This window comes from Carcharodon carcharias, chromosome 8 (assembly GCF_017639515.1).
Source record: "Carcharodon carcharias isolate sCarCar2 chromosome 8, sCarCar2.pri, whole genome shotgun sequence".
In the NCBI taxonomy this organism is placed as follows: Eukaryota; Metazoa; Chordata; class Chondrichthyes; order Lamniformes; family Lamnidae; genus Carcharodon; species Carcharodon carcharias.
In genome coordinates this window covers 47,455,689-47,472,786 of record NC_054474.1, presented here as the reverse complement: position 1 = coordinate 47,472,786, position 17,098 = coordinate 47,455,689, and the positions used below count along the sequence as shown (strand labels likewise).

The 17,098-nt window shown below is 43.8% G+C and overlaps 1 protein-coding gene across 1 annotated transcript in view; it reads right to left on the bottom strand.

Moving 5' to 3' along the window:
- spock1 (SPARC (osteonectin), cwcv and kazal like domains proteoglycan 1) overlaps positions 1-17,098 on the bottom strand; it is a 561,041-nt gene that overhangs the window by 113,050 nt on the left and 430,893 nt on the right. Inside the window, exon 5 of the mRNA XM_041193973.1 lies at positions 9,135-9,261. Within this exon, the coding sequence (XP_041049907.1) occupies positions 9,135-9,261 (127 nt within the window). The remainder of the gene's footprint in view (positions 1-9,134; positions 9,262-17,098) is intronic.

Genomic DNA, 17,098 nt, shown 5'->3' with positions numbered 1-17,098 from the left:
GCAAATAGAAAATATGGGAGACTGCTTACGGGACAATTACATTTCACATTGATGCAAAGCAGTTTTAGGTGCACATCAATACATGAAATAGGGGGCAGATTCTAAAGTAGAGATCAGCTGGAAGCTTTTTAAACATTCTATTGATGTTTTAATATTAGAACATTGCCACACTCTTCAAATATGCAAAATCACCCACAGGAAGAGTGGCGCCCTATACCTCCATTAGAGAACACTAAGAGCTCTGCTATTAGACTACCTCACCATGTTTATCAGACTTGTGTTTGGATTGTGAGATAATCGGAATCTGCTGATCTCACATCAGTCTGGATTTGCTCTATCTAATAATGGAAAGCTGCAGTACAAATATAGCCTAACTTGTAATGCTTTTGAAACTTAACTTTATACCCGGGACATTTCAGAAACCAAAATTGAGAAGATAGCTGTCCTCAAAGCAATACATTACTGTAAGGAAGAAGCCAGATCTCTATCTCCAGATGTGGCAATCCAAATCCATGACAATAGCTCGACAGTTTTGAGGCTGTGCAAAATAACGGGCCATAACTTCTGAGCTCCAGGGCGTTGTATCTGGGGTTACCCCAAAGATGTGCTGGGGAACCCCTCCCCGACCACACCAGAAGTTCCCAGACGAGGTTTGTATGGCAATTGCCTGGGAAGTGCAAACTTCTTCTGGGCAATTGCCCTACACTGGGAACCATCCGATAATGCAATTTAAATTGAGAACTTTGGATGGTTCAGACTGTGTCACAACAATAGGTACCCAGAAACAGTTAGAAGAATTAAAACTTCTTCTAACTTCTGGGTAACTATTGACACCCCAACCCCAACACCTCCCCCCACCCATGGGACTCACTCCATACCCCCAAACCTCCAGGGGACATCCCCCCTCCTTAATGGGACTTCCGCACCCATGCCATGCACAGGACTCCCCCATCCTCCAACTACTTCCTTAATGGGATATCTCCCAATCCCCAACTACCCACCCAAGGCCTGACCTGACCAACTCCTACCCACTTGCCTTATGCACTTACCTTGTTAAAGATCTTTAAACGTACTTGGTTTATGGCAGCTGGTGCTCTTAGAGGGGGTGTCGCTCACTTACCATTGCACTGCACTGCCCAGACTTTGCCCGGCCTGAGTTGGAAGGTTGAGCGAGATAGGGTCGCCTGGATTTTAAGGTAAGAACTTTCAAGTGGAGTGACAATCTGACTCAATTGCCACTCCATTGGAAGTACAGCCCAATGAGTTACAGTCTATGGTTTTGTGATGAGCTTTAGCACTGTGCAGTGTTAGAAAAACTCAGAAAGCTGTAATTCAAATAAGGCATGCTCTAAAGTAACGTGCCTGAGTGAATCATCAGCTAGGAAGAGAATGTGGAACAGTGCATTTAGAGCTGAGAAACTTAGGAGGAACAAGAGTGTAAGCTCAGAGGAACAATTCCTATAGTTGTAGCAATAAAACAGAGAGGCAAGCAAAGGTGCAATATGAAGATGGAAAAAGAGAGAGAGAGGGAAAGAGAGCAAATTTTGGGGAGAGGTTAGCACTAAGAGATAAATCGTTTGGGAGAATCAGTTTTTTTTGTTTTCTGTACAGGAGTTTGGAAGAGGGTTCTAGAAAAACCTCTTAAGGTATAGGAGTAGTGTAATTGGAGCTACTCAGGTACCTATAATGATAGCTTATGTTTCACTGCAGTTACTTCACTATAAATAATATGGATCCTGGAGGAATTTGAAATCTCAACATCCATACCATCCATAAGCAATCACTAATGCCTGTGAGAGGTTCCAGGAGCAAAGTAGATATTGCTAGCACACAATGATTCAGGTGGATTGCCTTGGTGACATTTTCCCAAACAGAATAAGTAATTCTCATTTTGCTAACCTATATTCTTGAGCTTGAATAGAGTATACACAAGCTCTCTGAAGGCTATTTTTCACATGATAAATAGTTACTTTAGAATTAATTTACACTAATCACAGTTACATTGGGTTACACAGGATATATGGCACAGAAATCTATTCACCCCAACAAGTCCATGCTGATGTTTATGCTCCATTGCAGCATCCTCCCATCTTTCCTCATCTAAATCTATCATGATAACCATATATTCCCTTCTTCCTCATGCACTTGTCTAGGTTCCTCTTGAATGCATCTATATTATTCACTTCAACCAGTCCATGATAGTGAGTTCCACATTTTCACCATCTTTGGATAAAGAAGTTTCTTCTGAATTCCTTATTGGATTTCTTGGGGCAGGATTTTTGGGTCGTTGGGCAGGCCCAGGAATGGCCAGGAAACGGTCCACTGCTTGTGATTGGCCCCCCGACTGTGATATCCCGACCGAAAGGTGCACTGAGAAGCTCAGTGCTGCCGGGGTGGGGGCGGGAGATTTGCGAGCGCAAAAGTCTTGAAGCAGTTGGCCATCCATTTAGCCACTAACCTCGTGACTCCATACTCTCTGACCTTATTCATTAGTCCATTATGAGGCATCTTATCCAGATAATTTACATCTACTACAATACCATTGTCTGTTCTTTCTGTTACTTCGTCCTAAAATTCATCAAGATGGGTCAAGCAAGGTTTTCCCTTTTTAAATCCCTGCTGACTATTCAGTATTATATTTTTAATTTCTAGATGTTCTTCCATTCTCTCCTTTAGTAGGGATTCCCTTATTTTTCCTAACACTGATGTTAAACCAACTGGTTTATAATTCCCTGGGCATGTTCTGTCCCCTTTCTTAAATTTATGAACGACATCAGCTATCCGCCAGTCCCCAGGTACTGCACCTTTTTCTAACAAGTTATTAAATATGTATAGTAATATCTCTGCTATCTCTTCTCTTAATAATCTTAAAATACATGGATGGAATTTATTAGGATCAAGGGGTTTATCCTCTTTGAGTCTGATTAGTTTATTCAATACATTGCCATTTAAAAAAATTTAAATGCACTTGTCTTATTGCTTATCCAATCATTCAAAGTCATGTCGAGCTGTTCTACTGCCCTGGTAAATACAGAGCCAAAATAATTATTTAATATTTATCTGTTGGCTCTATTGTTTCCTGTGGTATTAGCCTTTCCAACTCTTAATAGTCATATTCCCATCACAGCCTTCCTTTTTTATTGATGTGACTGTAAAATATTTTACTATTTTGTTTTATGTTCCTTGATAACTTAATTTCATAGTCCCTTTTTGCCTTGCTTTTTTTTTTGCTTTTTCTCCTAATCTCTTTGTGTTCCCTCTTATATGTACCCATCTGCTGTCTATGTACTTAATGTATGCCTCTTTCATAACCCTCAATTGTTCCCTTATGTCATTATTTATCCATGGACTCTCATTAGTGTTTAGTTTGCTCTTTCCTTTTAGTGGAATATATTTGTCCTGCACTTTCTTTAAAGGTTTCCCAATGTTGTTCCACATACAATTACCAATAATTACTATATAGACAGTTAAACACCATCACTACAAATTCACGAAGGGAACCAGAGTACTTCTTGCCAAGGACTCTGTGGACTCAAATGAAGTTTCCAACGGCATCAAATACAATCATTTTCAGAAGTAATGTGTGATAAAAGTTCACAATAATGAGATTCCACTGCATATGTAACTCATGAATAAGAATGGACCAGTGGAATTTCAGAGCCATTGGAATCCTACAGATGAACAAGGTACTTAGGGTGATTAAGTGCTTGAAAGCCAATTTGAATTGCAGCAGCGACGACTTTCTTCTGAGAACCTTTAGTCTATTTCACATACAGTTAAAAGGAGGTTGCACAGCCTACAATTTGACAAATAACCTGATAGCAGATGAAGCTTGAATTCATTAACGTTTTTAAATGCAATGATATAAAATTGTGGGTAAAACTATTTACATCAAATAAACAACTGTTAATTGATTTTTCCCACTTAATTCACTGTCAATCAACTGAGCTTTGAAGGAAATTCATGTTCACAGAGCAACAGAAATTTTCATTAACTTTGAAATTCTACCCACTATGCAAAAATCCAATCAGCTTCACTTGATACAATTTATACTTTACTTCATTTTACAACAACAGCAGCAGCATATATTTATATAGTGCCTTTAATGAAATGAAACATCCCAAGGGGCATCATAGGACCATTATAAAATAAGCATGACATTGAGCCACGTGACATTGGCCTGGATTTTCCGAGCAGTGGCAATGATCGTTGGATTGCCGCTGAAATCGAAAATCCCCCCAACTTGATGCTGCTGCACATTTCTACGGGGACCTTCCGAACCTGGCTTTTCCAGAAATGCACATTGCAGCGTCTCTCTGAGAACTCCATCAAAGCACAGTAGAGTCAAGGCACAAGTCAGGAGCATAATGGAACATTCTCCACTTGCCTGGATGAATGCAGCTCCAACAACGCTCAAGAAGCTTGGCACCACCCAGGACAATGCAGCCCACTTGATTGGCACCCCTTCCATAAACATTCACTCCCTCCACCAGTGACGCACAGTAGCAGCAGTGTCTACCATCTATACGATGCACTGCAGCAACTCACCAAGGCTCCTTAGACAGCACCTTCCAGACTGCTACTATCTAGAAGGACAAGGGAAGCAGACACATGGGAACACCACCATCTGGAAGTTCCCCTCCAAGCAACTCACCATCCAACTCAGAAATATATCGCCGTTTCTTCATTGTCACTGGGTCAAAATCCTGGAACTCTCTCCTCAACAGCACTGTGAGTGTACCTACACCACATGGGCTCCAGTGGTTCAAGAAGGCAACTCACCACCACCTTCTCAAGGTCAACTAGGGATGGGCAATGAATGCTGGTCTAGCCAGTGAAGCACACATCCCGTGAATGAATGAAAACAAGTCAGGGCAAGACAAGACACACACCCCACCTCCCAACACTTTTACGGGACTCACTGCCGTTGGCAAGTTTAAAGGTCCAGTCTGAATGTTAGTTGGCTGGTGAGTTGGGTAGGTTGGGAGGTGGCCAAGTTGGGTTGGATGGCTGGTGAGTAGGTTTTGTGATTGACAGGTGGGTAAGATCATACTGGGGTCTGGGGGATAGTTGGGTGGTCAGTAGTGTAGTTGGGTTGGGTTGTGTGGTGGTCGAGTCGGGCTAGCGGTAATTCAGTTCGATTGGGGAGTAGGTCAGGTGGGTAGCTGGGTCAAGTGAAGGGTATTCAGGTGGCCAGGGGGTAGTCGGGTTGGGTCAGGAAGGTAGTTGGGTGGTCAGGAGCAGACAGGTTGGGAGGATAGTCAGGAGGTTGTTGGGTGGTTGGGGGTGGGAGTTGAGTCAGGGAGTAGTTGAGCGGTTAGGGTTAGTTGGTTTGGGGGGTAGTCAGATAATCAGGTGAGTGGGATAGTCAGATAGTCAGAGGAACTGATGGAGTTGATGGGTGATCAGCTGTGGAGTTACCCAGATGTTAGCCTAGGTTTTAATCTGTCTAAGTTTTTTTTACTCTTTCATGGGACGTGAGCATCGCTGGCTGGGCCAGCAGTTTTTGTCCTTGAGAAGGTGGTGGTGAGCTGCGTTCTTGAACTGCTGCAGTCCTTGTGGTGCAAGTACACCCCAATATTTCCTGGGCAACTTTTCAGGTGTGTCCCACGTAACTGTCCGAAGTCTCCGACTCTAGCTCAGAGTTGGAGAAATTTGTGGGGTCCCCAGGGAGCCGGGGAATTGCTCATTGAAAGTTTAAACTTCTTGAGCAATTCCTACTTAGGTCCGTGCGTTGGGATTTGCACAGAGTCTTGATGGGCAACTTCAGTCGTATGTCCGGTCTCCAACAATCTGGAGACTTGAAGATTTGGGCCAATAGGTCAGATGACCAAAAGCTTGCTCACTGAGGAAGGTGTTAAGGAATGCCTTAAAGGAGGAAAGCGAGTCATTGGGAGAAATTCCAGAGCTTGGGGTCTAGGCAACCTCAAGCCATGGCCACAATGGGGTAATTTTGACCATGCCCATCCAGCAAGGATATAGCAGGTGGTTAAAATCATTTAGACAATTTACTACACCATTTCTGCTGGCTGCCATTACACCAGCACAATTTTTATACTCTGCCAATATGACACAGCATGTTTTCAGTAATGGTGCTGAAACTCCTTGGTAGGTCTTTCAATATCCAATGCAAGTACTTTCAGGAGATAAGCTGTTGGTTTTTTTTAAATCTTTGTTATGCTCAGTAGAATTAGGACAGGATCTCACCTGCTATGTCCTGGGCTGACCCTGCTGTCAGTGTCTGCTAACTTGACACTGAGGCCAGGAATTTCACAGAGCCGTAATGTCATTAGACTAGTAATCTAAAGGCAAAGGCGAAAGCTGTGGGGACATGAGTGCAAAGCCCACCACAGCACCTGGTGGAATTTAAATTCAATTAATAAATCTGGAATGTAAAGCTAATCTCAGTAATGGTGACTATGACAACTATGATCGATTATTGTAAAAACACTCATTCAGTAATGTCCTTTAGAGGAAGAAATCTGCCATCCTTCCCTGGTCTGGTCCACATGTCATTGACTCTTAATTGCCTGCCAAATGGCCTACACCAGAGGTTAGGGATCGTGTGATGAGTGACCCACGTCCTGACTCCCCAAAGCCTGTCCACCATCTACAAGGCACAAGTCAGGACTGTGATGGAATACTCCCCACTTGCTTGGATGAGGGCAGCTCCCACAACACTCAAGAAGTTTGAAACCATCCAGGCCAAAGCAGCCCGCTTGATTGGCACCACCTCCACAAACATTCACTCCCTCCACCACTGACACACAGTAATAGCAGTGTGTACCATCTGTAAGATGCGCTGCAGGAATTCACCAAGGTTCCTTCGACAGTTTCTTCCAAACCCACGACCACTAACATCTAGAAGGACAAGGGCAGCAGGTAGATGGGAACACCACCACCTGCAAGTTCCCCCCCAAGTCACTCGCCATGCTGACTTGGAAATATATCGCTGTTCCTTCACTGTCGCTGGGTCAAAATCCTGGAACTCCCTTCCTAACAGCACTGTGGGTGTATCTACACTACATGGACTGCAGCAGTTCAAGAAGGCAGCTCACCACCACCTTCTCAAGGGCATCTAGGGATGGCCAATAAATGCTGGCCCACATCCCAGGAAAGAATAACGAAAAAACACCACAGAAACCCCAAAATGGCAGATGGATCCTAGCATGAAGGGTCTAAGGGGCTTTTGAGAGTGGGAGGCAGCATAGTTTAGCATGGAGGGTTTAAGGATGACTGGGGGTGGACTTTTGTACATGGGTTGGCATGGGGTAATGATGGGACATTGAGAGTGGGTGGGTAGCTTGGGTTGGCATGGAGAATATGATTTGCCATTGGGGATTGGTGTGAAGAATGGGCTTGTATAAGTTGACACAGATTGGGCACGGGGTGTGAGTGGGGGATGAGGGGAGGGTGGAGGAGTGAGGGCTGGAGGGCCTAAGTATTAACAAGCCCTAGGGAACTGAGGAAGGCCTTTTAAACAGCTCACCTCCACACTCGGCTGCCCCTGTAGCTGGTGCCGATCTGGGTTTGGAAGCGGCAGTCCCAGCTCCATCCCATGCCCATCCTGGAGATTGAATATTCCACCATTTGGGTGAATTTCTCCTGAGACCGGTGCAGTAAGCTGCACTACCTGACTCAGGAGCGAAAACCTGAGTGTTTCACCCTGGATAGATCCCTCCAGCTCACTGCATAACCCATGCAGAATGCCAACATCTGGGCTGGTCCCCGATGCCTCCTGGTGCCTGGAGGCTGACTGACTGGAGAATTCCAGTTGCCCTCTGATAACATGTCTTTAAACGGGTAGCCATCCTACTCCCCAACCCATTGTCAAGGGCAGGATGATGCTGGGAGACTAGCAGGCTGCCAGTGCTGTGAAATTCTGCATCCTCCTTTCTCTGTTCCCCAGCTCATTGGGGGCTAAAAATCCAGCCCATGGGAACCCATAAGGAATAATTCAGCCCCTTTTTTATACTGAATAAATATAAGATATTATGTTGATAATAATGTATTTGGAACTTATCAGACACACCATCAATAAAACTGTTAAACATAAGTAAAATCTTTTGGACAAAATCAGGCAAAACAGGAATGATGTATCTTGGAAACAAAGCTATATATAAATGGATGACATATAAATATTTACACTCTCATTAGATAGTGAAAACAAGTGCGCAGTATAATGAAATAGCATGGAGAATACTGATAGCTTGCCAAAATGTCACAACAACAAAACCAAACTAATCATCCCAAAAAATAATGCGCGTTGAACTGTGGAAGCTAAGTTTTCAAGCAGTGTGCAGTGCAGATCTAGTCACTTAAAAGCAAAATAACTGGAGATCTTCCTTTACAATACATCCTACATTCTAATCACCGATTCCATAGGCTGCCAAAGAATGTTACGGCTTTCACATAAAGTGGATACATTAAATACAATGGACTCTAAACTATATAAAATATTAACATATCCAAAGATCTAATAAATCGTATAAAATGAAGATTCAAATGGATGGAGTGAGCGTTATAAAATATCTTTGTGCAGATGTAAAATGACTAATCTATTTGCATAACCTTCTTTGAGGCTAATATTCTATAACATTCTGTAATAACATTCCTCACTATCTGCCATGCTGGTCTTGTTCATTTAAAGTTGCAGATTTCTGGTTCAATGGAATTTCTTGGCAGTACATAAATAACATTCCTCACAAAATCCCACTAGATGAATTAGCTTCCTTAATGCATTTTGGTGTTGACTTAAAAACGAGCTAACTGTTGTTGCTACATTCAAACAGACGGCCGTTGGAGGAAAGATTAACAAACCCCCGTATACAGTGTAGAATTTGTGATTTATTTAACGTAGAATTTGTGATTTATTTAACTCTATCCATTTGCATGTCCACATTTTTGTGTCTCTTTTGGTTTTTCTCCTGAATTGTTCACCACAGGTTGCATTTAAGGAGGTTTATGGTTTTCATTTTCAAAAAGAAATGATTTTTCCCTCTCTCAAACAATAAATATTACATAACCTTCGGTGGACCAAATTTTTAACTCATTGCATCCAAAATGGAAGCATGAAAAAGTAAATCATTTTAATAATGGTTTCCTCACTGTTGCAGTATTCATAAGTAGTCTACCTTAGAGGAGTAAGTGTGACCATCAGAACCGCAGACAGAACTGGGATGCATCACTGCACAGGGCTTGCATTTGGCCAGATTGGCTCCTCCAACTGATTGTTTACGAACAAGACTGTCCTTTTTCTGTCTGACACTGCAAAGGAAAAATACAGTTAATTATATGAAGCGACAAAGCCTATATGTATTATATTAAAAATCTCCATGTTACGATTTCTGGAGATGTTCCAAAGGTGAGATGCAGCATCAGTATGGAAGAACAGATTCAAAAGTGTCAAAAGGTTATATTAAATTAGTTAATGTTTGTGTACATACTGGACTGAATTTTATGCAGAGGTGAGGGGGACAAGCGTGCCTGAAGAGGAGGGATGTGGTGTGGGCCCCTCCACCACTGGTAAAATACCAATGGCAACGTTCCAGCAGCAGCAGGAAAGCCCTTAAGTGGGATCAAAGCAGGGGACCAGTGACCCCCACCCCGCCTTCCCACCTGATGTCTCCCCCTTTCACCCGCCCCACCTGCCAGCCCACTCCTGAGCGGGGGTGGGGAACAGGGGGATTTGCAAAGTTCCAGCCACTGTATCAGACCCATCAAAAGTATATGGATTTTTGCAAATTGTGCCATATTGTGCTCTCTTTTTATCCATGGTCCTGGTGAAGTAGAACCTGTTTAGTGCAAAACTGATGTTTTAAATTATCCTTTGCTTATAAAATTGACAATCGATGCAGGCTTCATACAGGGGAATTTAAAGGCTCGAGCAGCACTGAAGATCAGAGTGATCACAAACCAATGCAGGATATAGCAGTGGTACTTTCATTGTTCTGCCATCTGAATCCTTTCAAATTTTAACATTAAGCTTTCTCTCATATGGCTGGAAGTTTGCTAGCCTTGCAATGCAGATCATGCACCTAGCCTGGCAGAATAGGATCTTTGGATGTTACGATCTAATTTATCCCTTTATGTGAAAGGTCACCATGGTTTAAAAGCCTGAGTTTGAGAATACTATAGTTTGAATTGATCCTAGCACTTATTCAAATTTGTGAAGAAATTGAAGTCTTACTGACAGTTACCTAACATGTTTGTTTATGGTTAAATCTAATCTCGTGTGTTCAGTAGGGCGCTTTACTCTTTTGGATCATTGCCCAGTTTACTAGCCTTTATTTCTCCTTCTCTGGAGGGACCAAAGGTTTGCTAGCTTCCTTGGGATTTTCCACACTGAGACTGCACATGTAAATCATATTAGAATCTGCTACACACAGCGTATCAATGATTCCTGAATGATCGTAGGAATTCTATTATCAAGTGTATCAGGCCAATCAGGCATGCATGCAAGCAATCCAAGTTGTAGCAGGTTACTTAGTGATGTCCTACTCGAGGAAACCTAGTAACATTGTGGAATGGAATATTCCGCACATATCTTTACATACAAAAGGTTGTGGGAATGTGACATTGTGATGATGTTTGACCTGGAAGCAGTAACAATAATGAAAATTTGTAATGACTTTAAAATGTTTGGGGAATCTGTAATTGTTTTTAAAAATGTTTGAAAAGAACTTTTAAGTGTTTGCATCAATTGTAATTTTCTTGGATAATAAGAATTGGTTCATGTGATCTGGCCGTACCTGACCTGGAAGCAGTACCAATGGGAAGGAAGTTAAGATATGGAAGACTTGTGGCCAGACACTAAGGAGAACTGTAAGACTGCACACAGATGCAGACACAAAAAGAAAGTAGACAGAGACAGAAAGAGGAATACAGAATTTGTGTAAGGAGAAGCCAGCAAAGCTCTCTATGAAGAGGTCAGTTTTCTGTTTGACAGTAAGAGGAAAAATCGACTTCCAGAAGCTCTTGGGGAAGTGATGTACGAGCGGGCTAAAATATATTGAATCCTAAAAGCGGTGTGAATAGTTCATGCATCTCTTGTTAAAAGTTATCAATCTCTACAGGGACTTAACACAGACCAGAATTTTTGGCTCGGCGAGTGGGGGGGGGTGCGCAGGACCCACCGAGGCATAAAATAAGGGGGCGGGACCCGCTTGCCGAGGCGTAAAATGACGCGAGGTGGCTTTGGGCATGTGTTCTGACGTCGCCGTGCATCATTTTGATTTTCAGTTCAGCGGGCGTGCAGCTGAGTTGGCTACACACCCGCTGAACTATCAAAGGCCTATTGAGGCCATTTAAAAATTAATTAAACTAATAAACTGAGCTGCCCATCTAACCACTTAAGAAGCCACGTGAGATATATTTAAAATTTTCCTTTGTGGAACCAGGAAGGGCGAGAGTTAAAATTCTCACCATTATGCATTTAGAGTTACAATACTCCGTTGTTTTGCTTATATTTAGTTAGAATCAACCGAAACTTTTAGCTTTGTAAAGTTGCTTAATTCATTTAGTAATGAAAAATGATGCTGATCACATATAGTTTCTCCACTATTTCTACTCAAAGTTTAAACATTTTCATATTCTTTTCTCTTAGCCAGCACAAAAGAATATATTTTCTTACTTCCTATTCCATGTGAAACATAAGAAAATATATTTTTCTGTGTTGGCTAAGAGAAAAGAATATGAAAATGTTTAAACTTTGAGTAGAAATAGTGGAGAAAATATATATGATGAGCAACTTTACAAAGCTAAAAGTTTTGGTTGATTCTAACTAAATATAAGCAAAACAATGGAGTATTGTAGCTCTAAATGTATAATGATGCGAATTTTAACTCCACCTTTCCTGGTTCCATAAAGGAAAATTTTAAATATATCTCACATGGCTTCTTAAGTGATCTGACCAGGTTCACACTGTTGGGGTCACCACTACTGATTACCAATCAGTTGAGTAACTGGTTATGATTGGGTAAGGGCTTTGCATAAATGTATGAGGCTTGCTGGGAGCATGTTCAATATTGTATTGTACTCTCAGGATACAGTTGAGTTCTGAACTCAGTTTATGGAATTATGCAAGTCTGAAACTTTATTTAATACCCAGTCATTAGTTATTTTCCAATTTAAAGTTATAATATGTAAACTACTGTACTGTAGTGATGTGAGTAGTTGATAGTTTCCATATTTGAATTACAATGACCAGTAATTTTAATTCAATTTAATCCCGTAAAAGAGATGAAATCATTGATGTAAATACCAATGCATTAAATTGGTTGCTGGCATTGACATTTGAAGGAGCTGTGTAGAATGATTAACATTACTGGAACTTTAACAATTTGATATCTAGGCCTTACACAAACTTGGGGCTGGATTTTCGTGGAGTCAGGTCTTTAAAAATGGCAGGCGGGACCTGGATGCTTAAGCCTCACCCCATTTCTGCTGAAAGTGGGGAGGGGTGGGATGCGAATCACACAGGCGGGGAACCTGAAGTCAAATCTGGAAAAAATGTCCACGCATCAGAATGAGTCACCTCAACATACGGATGCTATTAATTCTGTCCTGACATTTTAATCTTTTTAAAATTAATCTCAGAAACCTCGTCCCGCCCTTGGACGAGATTCCCTCAAAAAGGCAAAGGCCGCTTGGCCGATTTGCCTGCCTGCCAACCGTAACGTTGGACGGGCGGTGAAAAATTGCCGTCAATTGATACTTTAATGGTCTTAATATGCCTCTTAATTGTCAGTGGACGCGTTGCTAACTCTGGCGCATGCCCGCTGACCAAACCATTGCACGAATGCACAATGACGTCGGGACGCTTGCCCAATGTCATCACACGGTATTTTACGCTTGAGGGTGTCGGGCGTGCACTTGCGTGCCAAGCGAAAATTTCTACCCCTGGAGTAGATGAAAATTAGCCATCTATTTCTGAAGTTTCAATAGACTTCATTGCTGACATTTCCCAAGGTTTGTTATTACAACTGAACCCATTATGAATGCTTGGCTGAGTTTCTAAAGCTCAAAAAGCATTTATCTTAGCAAGGGGGTGGAGTATACATTTTGATTGAAAATTTTAAGATGATATTAAAGATTTGGATGGCTGGGATGTGGTTAGTGAATAGAAGTTTGTTTGTTTTTACAATAGATTGACCACTTGAGGAGATTTAACATTTTTGAAAGAGCTTCATGAATGAGAATTTTTCCAATATCAAGTTTCTATGAGCTTAAGTTCTCTTAGACTGTAGAATTTTCTTTTTCATCTCCGCATGGCTCAAGGTCTGCCCATGCCAGATACTGGATGAGCAGCTATTGAAGTGCTATGCAGGGCATGGAGGTTGCACGGAGGGTTTGGGGGGGGGGCGGGTTGGGGAGGTGGGGTGGTGTGAGTGGTGAGGGCTAGAGGGTCTAACAGCCATTATAATTGGGTTGAACCAGTCTGCCTTGCCTTTTGCCTGCCTCCGTGGCCTGCCTTGATCCCATCCCCACCTCCCTGGAATGAAGATATCACAGGCAGGGGCCCTTTTAAAGGAGGCAGGTCTGCCGAGCTGGGAAATTTAATGATTCAGGCTTCCTGCCTCAGTGGAGAAAATCTGGCGCTTGTTGTCTGATCACATTTTCAAGTTTGCCATGTTGGAACCTGCTTTACAAGTATCTAGGCTATGACAGCATACTGCTATTTTTCCCCTTAAAAAATTAACTTTAAAATAGCTTTAATTCTGAGAGGAATATTCTAAACCTTTAGACTTCATTTATGATATAAAACTAATTTAATAATGTGCATATAGCTATTATTTTTTATTTAATTTGATAGTGGCTTATTGGACACATTAAAAAACCTGGTTTGGTTTCCAGAGATGATTCAAATTTAACAGTATATATTTTTGTAGCATTCGAATACTTCACATTTATTTTCTTCTGCAGAAGTTCCTCCTGTGAAGATAAGGGAAAATTTATCTATTTAAAATTCCAGGCAGAGACTACATAATTCTATTAAACTGGGGAGCTGCTTCTCTGGTCTTGTTGCAGTGTCGGTAGTATTGCTGCTCCTTTCAACTAGTGTGCACCATTAATGCAGTGACCTCGTCCAAGCTTTGAAAATCAGTTCATTTAAATTATCAAACAATAGAGGCACACCTTAGCAAAAGTATAGATTCTGTACTGACGGATAGCACAAGAACTCCTTAAGGGTTGCTGCAATAATATGAAGACATACAATCAGTTAAAATTAAGTGACTGGAGCATGTGGGCTTTCAGAAAGTCTTTCCGACTTCAAACAGATTGGACAGAGTTTTTAAATATTTGTCAGCCTTTCCAGAGGCTGTCTGGGGCACGAGACGAGGTGGGAACGGGGGAGGGCAGGGAGGTGGTTGTTGAAAAGCAAAGTTTGGTAGGCTTTGTGTCAAGGCATAAATCATAGTCTGTGGGCTAGTGGTAAAATGGCACAGAGTTCTTGTTGCTGCTTGAGATTGGTGTGAGAAGGATATGCATGACGAGTAGTCCAGGGCATAATTCCCAGAAGTGCAGCATGCCTGGCAAGAGGTGATGGCACGGCACAGCACTGTATCAGCATAACCTAGGGCTGAATTTTCCCTTTGGCGTGCGGGGGCGGGCCCCACACGTAAAATGACGCACAGTGATGTTTGGTGAACGTCCCGACATCACCGTGTGCCATTGAGACATTTCACTGGGCGGGCGCATGATGATGTCTGACGCGCACCCGCCATTAATTAACGGGCCAGTTAAGGCCCTTGAGGTGCCAATCGACGGCGATTTTTCGGCACCCGTGCAATCTTCGGCTCGGCACATGGGCACAATGGGCAGGTGGGTAGGACACATTTGTATTAACCTCATCCACGGGCGGGATAAGAGAGCTCACTGGGGTTGCCGATGTGCACAGTCAATCATTTATTTCTGAAAGTTGCCTGTGTGATCTGCATTACTTCAAAACACATACCAGCTGCTTTTTCTGGACTCTTAAACCTTCAGGTCAGCACTCTGCAGTGAGGAATCTTTTCTGGGCCTGCAGGTTTCAGGAAGCCTTCCCTTAGCCTGGGAATGGGAGCTGAACTCCTGAGCTCCTCTGAGGAGGAAGGGAGGGCTAGAAGGGGGAGGAGGCCAGGAGTGCACATTCAGCCTCCAGGGAAGCCACCTTTGGGAGGTCAGGTGCAAGCACAAGGGGCGCAGGGCCAAGAGCTAGCCCAAGGCGGAAGGGGCCACAGAAGACACCACTATCCTGCTGCCAGGGTTTACAGGCAGCGAAGCAGCTACCTCAATATGTCTGAGGTGCAGTGCCAAAGGAGGCTCTGTCTCTCAAGGGAGACAGTCAACTATATCTTTCAGATGATTGGGACTGAAATCTCCACGAACTGTGTGGGTGGACACCCCATGCCAATGGCTCTGAAGGTCACAGCTGCCCTCAACTTCTATGCCTCTGGCTCCTTCCAGGGGTCGGTGGGTGATCTTTGTGGTGTCTCCCAATCAGCTGTCCACACTTGTGTCAAGCAGGTTACAGACGCTCTGTTCAGACTTGCATTGACCTTCATCCTATTCTGTTGGGACCAGGCCAGCCAGACACAGTGAGCCAGAGGCTTCACGGCCTTTGCTGGCTTCCCCCGTGTCCAGGGTGCTATAGACTGCACACATGTGGCCATCAAGGCGCCAGCAGGTGAGCCCGGTGCCTTCGTCACCAGGAAGGGCTTCCACTCCATGAATGTGCAGATAGTGTGTGATCACAGGATGCAGATCCTGCAAGTCTGTGCAAGGTACCCAGGCAGCTCCCACAGTGCTTTCATCCTCAGACATTCCCAGGTGACGGGGTTCTTCAGTGCTCCAGCCCGGCTTGATGGTTGGCTGCTGGGTGACAAGAGCTATCCCCTCAGAAGGTGGCTCATGACACCTCTCCACCATTTAAGAACAGAAGCTGAGCAGCAGTACAATAGGGGCCATGCCTCCACCACAAGGGCTGTGGTGGAGAGAACCATCAGTCTTCTCAAGATGCACTTCCCACCCCTGGACCATTCAGGGGGCGCACTCCAGTACCCCACAGATCGTGTCTCGGTGATAGTGGTTGCATGCTGCGCTCTCCACAATCCTGCGCTGGAAAGGGGGGGACGCAGTGGATGATGAAGACGTTGACGCAGTGGCTGCAGCTGCGCACGATGAGTCCAGAATGAGTCCGAGGATGAGCACGCACAGGGAAATGCTGAGACGGTAGATGCTGACCCGGGCATACTCCAGGGAGGCAGGGTCACCCGGGAGACTTTAAGCCAATGAACCTTTAGCTAGCAGGCCACAGATGGACCTCCAGGACAAGCCTGGGCTGTAGGCTCCATACTCAATACTAAGCGCAAAATCTGCCAGGTTAGGAACAGTCACTAAGGGCCTTGTTAATAAAGCTGAATGTCCCACAAAGCACTCATTACAGTTTTGGAAACCATACACATGCAGGAGCAAAGAGGCACTCTCAGCCATGGTGACATATCTGAATTTAATATGTCAAGCAATCCAACTTATTCCAAAAAAAAGAGAACAGTGTTACCAAACAAAACAAATCATAAGGACCTCATCTCAGGCCACCACAAAAGCGTCAGTGAAAAACCTGTGGTGTGCCTAAGGTGCCTTATGTTTTTGTTTCTGGGTGCTAGTTCTTGGTGCTCCCCATTGCTCAGAGTGGCATCTGAGACAGCCTGCTGACTCTTCTGTCCTGTCGCTTCAGACCAGCCTGCTCACCGTGGATGGATGGGCACCAAGCTGGGAAAGTTTTTGCCCAAACCATCTCCCACACTGGCACTGACCAGCTGAGGTCAATGCTGATGTGAGGGCTTGCTGGTCAGAGCGCATCCCCGGGAAGCCCTGATGGGTCTCCTGGAGAAGGCTGTCCTGGAGAATTGCCACTCTCACTCTCACCATGGAGGATGCATGGTGCTTGGACATGTGGCTCATGGCTTTGGCGATCGTCTGCGTACACTCCTCCACCACGGAGACCAAGCCAAGCATAGCCTCATGTATCTCACCCAGATGCTCCCGCACACCTGGCCACATTTCTTGCGCTTGCTGCATCACAGACGACTACAGAGGCACATCATCAGGCATCGAC